General features: G+C 43.7%; 1 protein-coding gene across 9 annotated transcripts in view; it reads left to right on the forward strand.

The window, feature by feature from the left end:
• HECW1 (HECT, C2 and WW domain containing E3 ubiquitin protein ligase 1) overlaps positions 1-14842 on the forward strand; it is a 195391-nt gene that overhangs the window by 57280 nt on the left and 123269 nt on the right. For all 9 annotated transcript variants that reach the window (XR_014517938.1, XM_083468752.1, XM_083468749.1 and 6 more), the window contains one exon: positions 13302-13626. Coding sequence is in view for 8 of the 9 variants with exons in the window: in XM_083468752.1 (XP_083324878.1) it covers positions 13302-13626 (325 nt within the window). In the remaining variant the exon portion in view is untranslated. The remainder of the gene's footprint in view (positions 1-13301; positions 13627-14842) is intronic.

Consider the following 14842-nt stretch of genomic DNA (forward strand, 5'->3'; position numbering starts at 1 on the left):
TTATCAAAGCCTTCTATATCTATCCAATTCATACCAGTTTCAAGTGACTTTAGCTACCGCGTCTCTCGCACACGGAGCCCTAAGAGATTTTATTTCTGGGGTGGGGTGGGGACATTGAGCAATGAATTCTTGGCATCTTCAGATAATTACCATTCATAGAGTTTGAGATGAGGCAGACACAGTTGAGGCATTGGGGAAGAGAAGAGAAATGGATGTCCTAAGTTGTATTTTTCCCCAAGCAAATTAACAAAGACCAAATACATAACAACAATCTGGACTTGCCTCCAGTGACATCCAGCTCTCCCCCCAGAATCCATGGAAGCCAGTGCAAGGAGAGGTCTACATGCGCAAGGCTTTTCTGCCTCAGACATTCACACTAGCTCAGCTTCTGCTGTGCTTGCAGAAGGTCCAATCCTCAGTATATCTAGGCAGGACTGGGAATGTCCCCTCCCTGAAACTAGCCTGGAGAGCTGCTGCAAGTCAGTGTAGACAATACTGAGCTAAGTGAAGCAATGGTCTGACTCAGTATAAATCAGCTGCCTATGTTCCATTAACAGGTCAATGGCAGTGGCTGGGCAGAATGGGTAGGGAGGAGCCACGCACTGCAGAGTCCTTTCACATGCATAATGTTCAGCTAATGCCTGTCTAGTTCAAGGTCAGGGGGGAATGTGATTAAATACACAAGTTTTACTGTGTATACTTGGCTGCCTTGATTCATAGTGCCCATCCAGATCTTAACATGCCGACAATAAGCCTTCTGTTTATAAAGCCAGTTAGAAGTTTAACAGTGTAGCTCCTTAGCATATAATTTAGGAAAACCCTAATGCAAGCATTTAAAGTGAGTAAACGAATAGCTAAGGACATCATAAATCTTTTACTGGCAGCGCAAAAAGCAAAAGTGTTGCTGTTTATCAAGCATAAAGGGAAACATCTCCTTTATCACAATGGAACACGGCTGCTGAAAGAAGATGTTCTTTCTCACTGAACTGATGCAAATTGGGTTGCCACCCATCAAGATTATCCACATCAGCTCAGAAAGCACTGTGAGGATCAAGAAAAGTGTTGGGATTGTTATGCTGTACAAGAGCCACTTGCCTTCCTCCCTTTTCCCTGCTCAGGAGAACAAGTGAGCTAATTTGAATACTTGCTGCTGCAGGATAGGAGCCCTAAGAGACAGCTAGTGCACCCAGGGTGAGGAGGATCTGTCCCACCTTTCCCCTCCCTTGGCTCCATCCTCCTTATAGCCTTGCGCTATCACACGTTCTGTGGGGAAGGTGTGTGGACTGGCCACGACCTGTACACCTTGAGGCCTCTCTGCTGCCTTCTCTGAGAAGTTTTGAACTTTGGGGGACATTTTCTCCTTCCTCTGCATTAGATTAGAACCCATATGACGTTTGTCTTGCTTCATGAATCAAAGACACTCTTTTACCAACCAGCTTGCACCTGTTAGCTTTACAGAATTCCAAAGAAGGAGAACCTAGGATAGAACTATGTATGATGCTAGCACACCTGTGTCTTCAAATGTGAGCTTACTCCAAACAACCATAAAGTGGTGGAGTGAATGGTGCAGTTTGCATCAGAGAAGTAATGGACCAAAGGGGGTGAATCTTTCACCTGCCTGGGCCTTATTTCATTTGTAATCCTATCTCTCAGTCTAAGGGTTTCAAAGTGGCTAATGGAATTTTTTAACACAAAAGTCATTAAAATCACAGATGCTAATAAAGCAATAAAATACAGTAACACATTCAATTGATAGCCAGCAAAAGTAAATTAAATAAAATACAATTAAAAGCTAGAGAAAATTTAAAATGTCTTAGAATAATAATAATAATAATAATAATAATAATAATAATAATAATAATAATAATAATTTATTATTTATACCCCGCCCATCTGGCGGGGCCTCCCCAGCCACTCTGGGCGGCTTCCATGATAGAACCATAGAACTGTAGAGTTGGAAGGGATCCTGAGGGTCAGCTAGTCCAACCCCTTGCAATGCTGGAATCTCAACTAAAACATACATTACAGTTAATCGTCTAACTTCTGCTTAAAGACGTATGTCCACCACCTTTTGAGGGCGTCCATTCCACTGTTGAACAGCTCTTAATATCAGAAAGTTCTTCCGTGTGTTTAGTTGGAATCTCCTTTCTTGTAACTTGAAGCCATTGGTTCGAGTCCTGTCCTCCAGAGCAGGAGAAAACAAGCTTACTCCTTCTTCCATGTGACAGCTCTTTGGATATCTGAAGATGGCTGTCGTATCCCCTCTCAATCTCCTCTTTACCAGGCTAAAAACATGCCCAAATCCTTCAACCATTCTTCATACCCTTAATCACCTCGGTTGCCCTCCTCTTCACACAGTCCAGCTTGTCAATATCCTTAAATTGTGGTACCCACAACTAGACACAGTACACTGTGCACTCAGCTACACAGCTGCAATTATAATGTTATGTGTGTTATAAAATTGTCACACCGGGTGGCGCTGTAGAGCTCAAAGGCAAATTGCATATATATGTTTTATAGTTTTTCTTTTATAGCATTTTCATAGTGCTTTTTATATATCTGTAGATCCAGCCCAGGTGTGGTCTGACCGAGGCAGAATAGAGTGGGACACTATATTTCTGTTGATGCAGCCTAGAATAGCATGGGCTTTTTTGCAGCTCCATCGCACTGCTGACTCATGTTAAGCTTGCAGTCTACTAAAACCCCTAGATCCTTTTCACATGTAGTACTGGCAAGCCAAGTGCCCCCCATCCCATGGGCGGACTTTGGTAATCTTTTGTAATGTGGCATCCTATGCAAGGCCAAAATTTGGGTCTTCTCAATTCTGTGCCCCCTTGGCTTGGTGCCCTTGGTGTTTTTTGCAGGAGGGAGAAGCAGCTGCTCATCTTATATTTGAGCAGCTGGTTCTTCTTGCCTATGTGTAGAAACTTACATTTGTCTGTGGATGTAGTTGCCTGACAATCCCAAGGGCGGAGAGTTCCAAAGATGAGGAGCCACAATCAAGAAGGCTTTGTTCTGCAAGATCACACTACTGGAGGGTATTAGTAGGAAACCTCTGTAAGGGTTAGCATTTGCATATTGCAGCAGGAAGTCCTTCCACTCCATCAGGGCTTTAAAAGCCAGAAGCAGCATTTGAATTGTGGCTGGTAGTCAGTGAAGCTTTTAAAACACTGGGAGGCTGTAATCTCTCTAAGCAATATCAGTTAAAAGATGCTGTTTAATAACAATACTCGCCCCCTGCTTGCTCATGAGCTCCCCTGGGGTGAGGGGCAAACAGTCTTGGGCAGTGGATACTGCAGAGGAAAGTCAACAGGCACAGGAAGCGTCCAGCACCCAGTTGCCATAACCGTACTGGACATTGTCCAGCAGCAATCTCAGCTGGTCTGTTACTATCATGTTCCAACTTTTGGTTTTGCAAAACCTGCCCTTTTGCCTGTCCACAGCAGTTGCAAACTGGCGGGAGTGGTCAGCAGGGTGGGGCAGCAGAGAGGTTTGGGTGGCAATGTGAATGCTTCTCAGAAAGAAAGAAAGAAAGAAAGAAAGAAAGAAAGAAAGAAAGACAAAGGTTTTTCACAAGAGGTAAAATGTTTACAAGGAGAACCCTCACATTTTGGCTTAGCCTAGTGTCAATAACTATAATCTGGAGAAGGCGGAGGAAATATAGGACATATTTCCCAGAAAAGCTGGGAATTTATGAGTCAGAAGTATCTGCTCTCTCCTAGGAAATCGATGTTCCATTTTGTGATTCAGTTCTTCCTGTAAAATTTGGTGATTCCTCATCTTAGAAATGATTTTCCACCTGATGGATCCTGCAGTATTTATTAACATAAACTGCCTTTTCCCCCCAAAGCCACTAGTAGAAAATTCTGAATAAAAATGATTCCAAATTAATCCTGCTAGATGATTCAGTATACTTTAAACTTGACCTTTTAGCCAGTGGTGGCACATCCTGCTTCATCACCTGAGGTGAAACCTTAAAGGTAAAGGTAAAGGGACCCCTGACCATTAGGTCCAGTTGCGGACGACTCTGTGTGGGCAATAGTGGGTTCTGGCAAGATCTCATGAGATATTGCTGAAATGCACTCCATGAGATCTCACTTCTCTAACACTGGAGATGGCTTCCTCACCCCACCTCACGGGGAAGCCAGCCCTGCTTTTAGCTAAAGTCTGCCCTCTTCCATTTTAACAAATTCTCTCTCTCTCTCTCTCTCTCTCTCTCTCTCTCTCTCTCTCTCTCTCGTAAATAATGTTTATTAATTTTCAGTTAAAAACATCCCAATTAATGATAAATTCAATCAAATCAAATCACAATACAAACATATAAAGCCAAATTACATTCCAAATTAAAATTTCAGGGAAGGACTTCCCATGTTCTGGATGTCCAGAGCAACTATCTCACACATTTTTTTCCTGCTTTCTTCTCTATTGTTACGCCAGTTTCCAAATTCTGATGTTAACTTCTCAAAATCTCTTCAGTCGCCGGTACATAACTCTTATCGTTTTAAATAAGTCCGCATGTCCATTCGCCTGCCGGAACACAGTTTAATTCGTGTTATTGTCCATCAGAAAGAATTCTCCATGGTGTCTCCCCGCAACTCTGGGCTGTTGTCCAAATCTACTTCATTTGAAGATTAATGACGCCGTAGGCTCTCAAGTTGTTATTCCAAAGCACTTTGTAGAAAATCAAAAGGATAAGATAGAATACGATATATTTCACTTAAGCTTTCAGAAATCATTTGGTGATTTATCAGCTTTTCCCAGTATTGGCACCTGCCCCCTCCCTGGGCCTGGGGCGGGGGGCCTGCTAAACACCAGCTTTGCCTTCATTTTCACCTTTTATAACAATATTCTGTGGAATCGGATGCACTATTTTTTGTGAAATATTTTCCCATATTGTAGTCTATATTATAGTTCCAAAAAATATGTTTCCCACTCCTCAGAAGGAGATTTTTCTTCTACGCCACATCTAATGAGCACCATTTTATGAGCTCTTTTGTCTTTTGCCAAGTCCAATTACCAAGTCCAATCACAACTTCAAACAAGGGTTGCGCGGCCAAATAACAAATTACAATTGAGACTTCACCTGTATTCCGTTTAATGTTAATGTAGATGTATATGTATACATCTACAGATGTAGATGTATAGAAGAAAAGAAATAGCCGCTCACCTCACATTAATGAAAACACAATAGGAGTCATTTTCAAAATCTTAGCATCCAGTGACTGTTTCATTTAGCTGATCTTTTTTGTCTCCTTTCCAGAACACACCTGTTTATTGTCCAAATCTTTTAATTTTAGCAAACAGGTATCCCCTGCACGAAGGAACGGCTTCCCAGTTGGTTCCATGCCAGGCTTGGCACCCAGCGTCCTCTGTCCTCGCATCTTGCTGCGAGCGACAGATAACGGACGATCTGCGGGTGAGGCAGCCCCCCCCCACCCTAGGGGGGTTGGCAGAGCTAATTACCCTCATATTAGCTCTGAGTTTCTGGCACGACTGGGGGTCCAATCGCATGGGAGGCAGCCATTTCCCTCAGCAGGAAACAGGAAGTCCCCATTGTAACAAATTATCTTAACCATCTAAATGTGTTTCTAGTGCAAATATTAATTTCCTGTTTGTTACTGATGAATATTGGCTGTCAGTGCGGGCTTTGCCTCAACCTTGGATGCTGTAACTTCCATTTCCTACACTGCCCAGAATGGGATCGTGCTTGCTGGCCTCATCCAGATCTCAGTGCATTCAATGCAGTGGAATTTGCTGCCAAGGAGTGTGGTGGAGTCTCCTACTTTGGAGGTCTTTAAGCAGAGGCTTGACAACCATAGGTCAGGAGTGCTCTGATGGTGTTTCCTGCTTGGCAGGGGGTTGGACTCGATGGCCCTTGTGGTCTCTTCCAACTCTATGATTCTATGATTCTATGATAATGAATGGTAGAAAGTGTACCTCTATACACAGACCACAGCATACATGTAGAGGCTCTTTCCACTCAACCCACAAAGGTTGGGGGCAGCACCAGTGCGTGCAGTCATGCTCCTCTTCTCCATGTTCAGTATATCTGTAGAGGGAAACGTAAACGGGTCCCCACCTCTCTTGTTAGCAGTTAATTTCACCTAATAATTGGGAGGAGTGATTAATGGCTTTGGAAGGGGAACCATAAACAAAGGCAGCTTCTCTTCTCCATAACTGTGAGTGTGATCTCTAAGGCAGAATCTACACACATATAAAAACCGTTCTGAAAATGCTTTTTTTTAAAAGCGTTTTTAAAAATACATTGAATTTTCTATAAGGCTCACTAATGCCATCTAGTGTCACATTGTATATTGCACTTAAAACACACTTAAAACGTTTTATTTGCAGCTGTATAGCTGAGTCCAGTGGTACCTCCGGTTACGAACTTAATTCGTTCTAGAGGTCCGTTCTTAAGTCAAAACCGTTCTTAACATGAGGCGCGCTTTCGCTAATGGCGCCTCCTGCTGCTGCCGCACCACTGGCGCATGACTTCCGCTTGCATCCCAGGGCAAACTTCACAACTAGGGGCATCTGCTTCCGGGTTAGCGGAGCTCGTTACCCGAAGCATTCGTAGGGAGGACGGTATGTAACCCGAGGTTCCACTGTACTAACTGTTGTTTGCCTTTGGGTGAGGAAGTCTTCAGAATTACAACAGAATGCTCACCTATGCTATCTTTTTATCATGTGACGCCATATGATCAGATTGAAGTTTTCCTTGGCCTGTCTCTAGGGTTCCAGGGGAAGTAAAGTATAAACTTGTTTCTGCTTCATGTATCTCTGTGAATATATTCAGCCAAGAAGCCAGGAAGCTTCATAGTAGCTAAGGATGTGAATTTGCCTCTCTTGGGTCAAGGCAAATAATGGGTCACGTGTAAAGGCTGAAGCAGCCTTTGGTAAAGTCAGTATGAGTACAGACCATTTGCAGAATCACAGTTAATGAATCACAGTTTAATACAAGTATCTAATCTGACATTAATTAAAAGAATTGGCTTTAAATGACATGAGAAAAATACAGTTGATTATCAAATGACCTTATCTTGATTTATATTGCAAAGACTGCTAGAATTAATGAGAATGTTATTTTCTCAAAGGATTATAGAACAGTGGTGTCTGGTGTCATAACATGTTTTGGTTACAGTACATATGAGACTGCTATGAAGATGAGAATATTAAATGATATCCTCTCCCTCTGCCTAATCTCTGTTGAAAAGTTACAAGGCTCTGGCAGCTGCAAAATTTATTATTTGTTTATTATATTGGCATTGTATAGATAATGTTATAAATGATACATTATGTGGCTTATCAAAACCTTGCTAATTGTACTAATATTGGGACAATGGCCAACACTCCTGCTTGCGTGTTCTCAGTGCTTTAGGGAACTGAGTACTTTGGCTCTCAAGGCTTTGTAAAGCTTTTTATTTACCCAAATTTATACATATGAGTCTGTGAAGAGTATTTCTTGAGGAGGCTTCTGTGACGGACAGCAGAGCCAGACTAGAGTCTGGTGATGCAGTGCCTCAGAATTTCACCAGAGGGCTGGAGCCTCTCTCTGATTGGCTACCATGACAGCTGGAGTAGCACTTTGGGCCGGAGAATAAAAGGAGCCGTTTCCAAGGGAGTTTTTGGATAGGGAGAGATACCTGAGATGGGAGATAGGGATTAGGATAGGGTTTATCTGAGGGAGAATTGGTTCAAATTTGAGTTTAACATCCATTCTGAGGAGATTATCTATAGCTAGAGGAAGGAGGCTTGTAGCTTAGATAGTAAGACAGTGTTGAGTGGAAGCAGGCCTACGAATGCCAGGTATTTTTGATCACCTGCATGGAATAAGGATACACTTTATAGACTGATCTCTGCCCTCCCCCCATTACACTTGATGTATTGGTAGGAATGAAAGAAGGGCAATAGTGGGTAGAAGCAATACTACACAGATGATGATGAGCCAAATAGGTCAGTTTCTGCTCTCATGTACACCCACGCAATTCTTCAGCTTCCAGGGATACGCTCTTCGTCTGTAGGGTTTTGATTAAAATTATTAATGTAGCTTTTGATATCTGTGCCGACTTTTTCCCTTCAGATTTAGAGCATTATAAATAATAAACGATGCCTGTGCATATCTTGCATGCTTATAACATCTCTATTCACACTGCAGGGCTTGCAGATTTGGAATGTGCAACACCCATCACTTGTGCTTTGTTCTTGATCAAGGAGGTTGTCGGGAAGAGAATTTAGAGTTTCAGAATCAACTTTGAAGTGTCAGAGGAATTACAATTAAGATTCTGCTACACTGACACCACCCATAATAACCTTGTTTTCCCGGTTTATGAAAACGGAGAAGCTTGTCACTTTGGGCTAATTAAAAGCTACGGACTGGTGGAATTTGCTTCATCCTATATATTTGCTATTTTGCTTATTTTCAAACTTTATGCCTTCAGGGAACCCTTTCTGCATTTGCTCAACTTCCAGGAACCTCTGCATGCCTGCCACAGAATCCCAGCACCTTCTTATTTTATGCATGAGGTCTGTTGTCCGGGTTCACAGTTGCAGAGTGAGGCCAAGAACACATTCAACTTGCAGGTGTGCATTGAAGGAGAAGATGGGTGACAGTGGGAAGCATGTCCTCTATCACTGATTTTCTCATTGAGCAAACCCTGACAAGCAGCCAAGGAATCCACAAGATTCCCTGGCACACAGTTTGAAAACCAATTCTTTATAGTTCAGGTGGCCAGTCCATCCATCACACAGACACCAAGCATGTGACATCTTTGGGAAGAAGTACACCTACTCAATCGTATCCTAGATTCTGCAGACTAAACAACTTGTGACCCACCAAACCAAAAGTCCACAAGAGCTTTAATATTTCTTTTGCTTGCCAGAAATTGCAAAAATTCTTTTATAGGGGAGACTGTCAAGTACAGTGGTGCCCCGCAAGACGAATGCCTCGCAAGACGGAAAACCCGCTAGACGAAAGCGTTTTCCGTTTTGGAGGTGCTTCGCAAAACAAATTTCCTATGGGCTTGCTTCGCAAGATGAAAATGTCTTGCGAGTTCCTGTGGGGTTCCCCCCCCTTTTTCCTAAGCCGCTTATCAGCTGATCCTAAGCCGCTAAGCCGCTTAACAGCTGATCCGCTAAGCCGCTTATCAGCTGATCCGCTAAACCGCTAAGCCGCTTATCAGCTGATCCGCTAAGCCCGCTAAGCCGCTAATAACGCTAATCCGCTAACCCGCTAATGGGCTTGCTTCGCAAGACGAAAAAACTGCAAGACGAAGAGACTCGTGGAACGGATTCTTTTCGTCTTTCGAGGCACCACTGTACCTGGCAATCCTCGGTATATAGCTGTAGAGCTGCATTTGATACAGTGAAACACAAGCTGTGCCATCCTTATCCTTGATTAAATAAAGAATACCCCTTAACAATTTAGAATGGAAATATACAAGCAGGAGAGCTGGAAGGCTTGCCTAGGACATAGAGTCAAACACGCTCTTTCCTGCATCTGCAATGATGCCACACTCCTTGGTAAACCACTTCAAGGTACCTGGAAGATGCAGGTGTAGAGCAATGAGCCTGCCAATGGAGCTCTCATACTTTGGAATGAAATTTGTTGCATGCTTGTGAAAAAAGTTTTGCTTACCTTACTACTCATTTTGAATGGGTACTTTTTCAAGGCTTTCTACAAATTTATCCTGTAGCTAGATTAAGTTCTGGAATCCTGTACATATTTACCTGAGAGTAAGTCTTACTGAAGTCACATTAGTGTTTGTGTGTAGGATTGCACTGTAAGAGTATTTTAATACTTCTGCTGCTATGCAGAGAGGAACTACTCTCTCAGTTTTGTCTCAGCCTGGAATTTCCACTTTAGCTGCAAAAAAATTAATCCTGTAGTTTATTGTAATGCTTTGAAACTCAGGTGAGAGTTAAAAGCATCTACCACAATAATTCTACTGTGCATATTCTCCAGGTGGATGTGGGTGGGGCTACTGAATGTTAACTTAGAAGAAAAAGTTGCTCATTCTATAGAATGGACTCCCTTTTTCATTCTGAAATATTGCCAAAATCAATATATAATTTTAAAATCCAAATATATTGCTTGTTTGAAGATTGGGAAAGTCGCCGCTAAGGGTTGGTTCCTGTTACAAGGTAGCAATGGCGTCCAGCGCCGCTGCTCAGCCTCCAATAACAAACAGTCCCCCAAGGAACTGTAAGAGGTCAGGGGAGCAGGCAAACCACGCTGCGGGCCCTCAAGACACTCCGGTACCCCCAGAGCCTTTCAAGGGGAGGCAATGCCTGCATTCTTTCCCCTTTCCGCTTGCAACAGCTGGATTGCTCAGAGCGAGTGATTCCAGCTCCCCGGTCTCACTTGTGACAACCTGGAAGTCCTGAACATTTGATCTTTTCAACAGGTTTTATTATTCCGGATCTAATAACTTCCTCAGTGGAAAGAACATAGTGAAACAGTGTTGTCCTGGACCTATGTTTAAAAGCAACTGGCATTTTCTGTCTCAGAAAAAGCACGTACCTCATAAGATGTTAATGAGCTCAGAAATGTTGAGTTTATATATGCATTCTCTCAGCACTTCTTGATTTATGCACCTGATGGAACAACTAGGGGACACTTAGGCAGCTCTTCTCATATAGACTGGGACAGGTATGCCAATTTCCTCCCACTCCCCAAGACATGAACATATACAGTAGGCCTGAAACTTACGTGAGGGTTACATTCCGCGGATAGCGCCTAAAGCCAAAATATAGTCAAAGTACATTGGGTTCAGTCTTTCCTGCTCAACTGAGAAATACTTCTTTTTGTCTCTTGTGCTATGCTGTGCTCTAATTGAAAAATATGTGCAAGGTTTCTTTATGGGCATCATCACTTGACTGCCACAAATAGATTGGATATTGGCTGGGTTTGATAGTTGGGTTACAATTTAATTTAAAGTGGGACACACTGGATTGAACTCATTTTAAGAAGGATGTACACAAACGTATTGAGGCATTAGTATGTTCTCTATGTGTCAAAGCATGATAATATTTAAATATTTATTTTCCTGATAAACAATAAGATTTAGTATTTTATACCACATTTACAAGTGTAGTCCAAGCCCAGCATTCTAATTATGTGTAACAATTTCTGCAGCATTGGGCAGGGTGATTCTGTGCACCGATTACATAGTGGGGTTATGGGAGAGATATGCTATCACTATGCTAGCAGAACAGTGCATGCTATCGTATACAGTGGTACCTCAGGTTAAGAACTTAATTTGTTCTGGAGGTCCGTTCTTAACCTGAAACTGTTCTTAACCTGAAGCACCACTTTAGCTAATGGGGCCTGCCGCTGCCGGCTACCGGAGCACGATTTCTGTTCTCATCTTGAAGATGAGTTCTTAACTCGGGTTCTTAACCTGGGGTACTATTCCTGGGTTAGCGGAGTCTGTAACCTGAAGCGTCTGTAACCCGAGGTACCACTGTACATGCTTTGCCTTGTGGGAGGGGAAATAAACGGTTCAGGAAGTCCCAAAATGGCAGTAAAATGGCAGACACCCCACATAGCCATAGAAACATTCAAAGCCCACCAGTGAAAGACTGTGCCAGTGATCCTGCCCACAGTGAGAGGGAACCACAGAACTCACAGCAGTGGGAACACACATGCAGCGCATCTCCTTATGTTACAACACACAACGCGCAAAATGACACTATAGCTCCCCCATTCTACGAGCCTATCCCCTTATGCTGCTCACATGCAACATGCAAAGGGAAGGAGAGACCGTGCAACACAATGGCCCAGTAGCTGCCTGGGCATGAGACCTACAAAGAGGATGCACACAGGGGCCTTGGGACAAGGGTTTAAGACCCAAACAAGGAAGAAGAGTGTGTTAATAAGCACTAAGAACTATGGAACAGCCATAGATGTGTGGCCTATTGTAAACTTAAATTGGCATCTGCCCAGCTCAGTAGTGGCCAGTATGGTGTGCAATAGCAATGGAGCTACCCTCCAAACATTGGTGCTGCCACAGCTTACCTGGGCAGTACTGGGATGGCTCAGGGCAGTAGTGAGCTGTGTGGTGCACCAGCGGGTAGCTCTGGCAGTGTGTCCATGAAGCTCTGACCATGTCCCTGCCCCAGCACTGCCCAGGTAAGCTGTAATGATGGTGGCAATGGGAGGGCAGATCTGATGCACTGTCCCATCACATTGGTCACTACTGAGCCAACAACAATCATGAAATGAGAGGAACCATGGAAAGGGAGGGATGGAATGAATCAGTTCATTTTGAGTTTCATTGACTTGTTGGCAAAATGTGGAGGCCACATGAAACTGCATTCTCCCGGAGACTACTGAGCAGTTTGTTCGTTTGTGTGCAGTGGTTGTCCCCAAGTGCTGCTATGCAGTCGCTCTGCCGTCATTTAGTTTCCTTCACATTATTGCTGTGCCACTAACTGGAATCTTTTGCTGTGGTGTGAAAACAAGCCACATGGCCGAAATATGGGGTGACTGCTGCACATAAGCAGCTTGCTGTGGAGAGCAGCTGCAATACAAAGTAATTCCAGGCAACCTCTTTGCAAAGGAGTCTTCAAGCCTTGTTGCCCTGGCACCCATTCTGTTTCCCTCCCTCCCATCTGTGATGGTGCTTCGTGGCTGCTACACAGGAGCAGATGGTGTAGAGCCAACTGTGGCAAGGTACTGTAGCTCACAATTGAGCACAATAAGGATTCAGCTGATACGCTTACCTCTGGCACAGTATTAATATGGAGCACAATTTTTTTTACCATCAATATAACTGCAGCCTAGGAATACCAAGCCCAGGAAAAGAGCTCAGCTGGCAAACACCAGTAATTTATATGAAGGTGACTCTGCATCACTTTGCAGAAACAGATGGTGCAGTTGGGCCAGGCAATAAAAGGAAAGATGACTGCAAAAGGAGACAGACTAAGACACTAGTTTAGCTGCCAAAGGCTGGTTATGGGCCAAATAAAAGAATTAAATGGAATGTTATTTTGCTGATGAAAATCCTGTGTTTCATTAATTCAGATTCAAAAGAGATGGGCAATATAAGTAACAGTCTTAAATATAACCAGCTAATGACAAATGGTTACCAATTATGTAATGTAGCTATCTGCAGTGTGCATTAAGGATGTAAGCAAAATTAAGGATGTCAGCTGCATTTTGTGAGGTGGTTTCTGCTGTATTGCAGTCATGCGTGGAGGTTTGGTCACTTCCTCATTTTTATTTTCTAATATGTTGATATATTGGATTCAACAAAAAATGGATTGTGCTTGTCAGTGACTCCCTTCTTTCCTTTTGACAGAATCTGTATCAGAACAGGTTCCTGGGTCTGGCTGCCATGGCATCGCCATCTAGGAACGCACAGAATCGGCGCCGGTGCAAAGAACCTCTGAGGTACAGCTACAACCCAGACCAGTTCCACAACATGGACATTGGGAATGGTCCCCATGAGGCAGTCACTATTCCACGCTCTACCAGTGACACAGACTTGGTCACCTCAGATAGCCGGTCTACACTCATGGTCAGCAGCTCCTATTATTCCATAGGACATTCGCAGGACCTCGTGATTTACTGGGATATAAAAGAAGAAGTGGATGCTGGGGATTGGATCGGCATGTATCTCATTGGTAAGTCAGTCCCACCCTTAGGATTTTAAAAATATATTTGCAAATATGAAGTGTATCTAAAGTGGGCCAGCACAGTTTTTTGACTCACCAAGCTAAACCTAACTCCCACCCCCGTGTGTTTTGAACTACTCCACCCCCACACCAACCCAAACCTGCAAAACAAAGTTGGCCACAACAGGAGGTATATTGAACTCCTGTAGGGCTCCCTTCAAACTGATGAGTGAATGACTTGTTCTAATTACCAAATAAGCATGTGTATTTGAATCCCATGGAATTCAATGGGACTTACCGTATTTTTCGCCGTATAGGACACACTTTTTCCCCTCCAAAAATGAAAGGGAAATCTGTGTGCGTCCTATGGGGCGAATGCAGGCTTTCGCTGAAGCTTGGAGAGCGAGAGGGGTCGGTGTGCACCGACCCCTCTCGCTCTCCAGGCTTCAGGAAGCTATCAGCAAGCCTGGGGAGCCTGCGGGAGTTCCTGCAGGGCTCCCTAGGCTGCGGATAGCAGCCTGCTGCATGGAGCACGGGGAGCGCTGAAGCAGAGCACCCCGCGCTTCGGGCAGACATCGGGCAGCCCAACAAGCTCGGGGGACAACGGGGAGGTGTAGCGCCGCCATCCCGCTGTTCCTTGACCTGGTTTGGATTCCCTGACCTGGTTTTGGGGGGGAAATAAAGGAAATTCCCCCCCCCTTTATTTCCCCCCAAAAAAACTAGGTGCGTCCTATGGGACGAAAAATACGGTACTTAAATATGCTGTCCTTAATGCCATATTAATAGTGATTTTCTTCGAAGAGCCAACATAGCTCAGTGACTAAGGCGGGCTTGATAAGATGGGTTCAAATGTGAAGCCAAATACATACATTATAGAAGTTCCCCCCACCCTAAAAAAATGTATAGGGGTACTACTACTCATACTGAAATACTGCCCCTCAAGGAGGCCAAACTTAGATTCACAAAATGTTTAGGGGTATGCGTCCCCCTGCGTCGTCCCCCCCAGAAAAAGCACTGCATTATGGTCTTTCAAGATCTGCTTCCCCACCTGTAAAATGGAAGTAAGTGTGGCCTTATAAGAATGAATTGTAAGACAAGCACACTGTGTTTTAAGGACAATTTCAAATGCTATAAAAAGTTAGCAATAAAAGGCTGCAAATGCTTGCTGGGCTCCCCTGTGCCACTGCCCTTCTCTTCTTTTGCACAAACAGCCATGTGCACTGCA

This window comes from Podarcis liolepis (assembly GCF_965112155.1).
Source record: "Podarcis liolepis genome assembly, chromosome: 12".
Taxonomy (NCBI): Eukaryota; Metazoa; Chordata; class Lepidosauria; order Squamata; family Lacertidae; genus Podarcis; species Podarcis liolepis.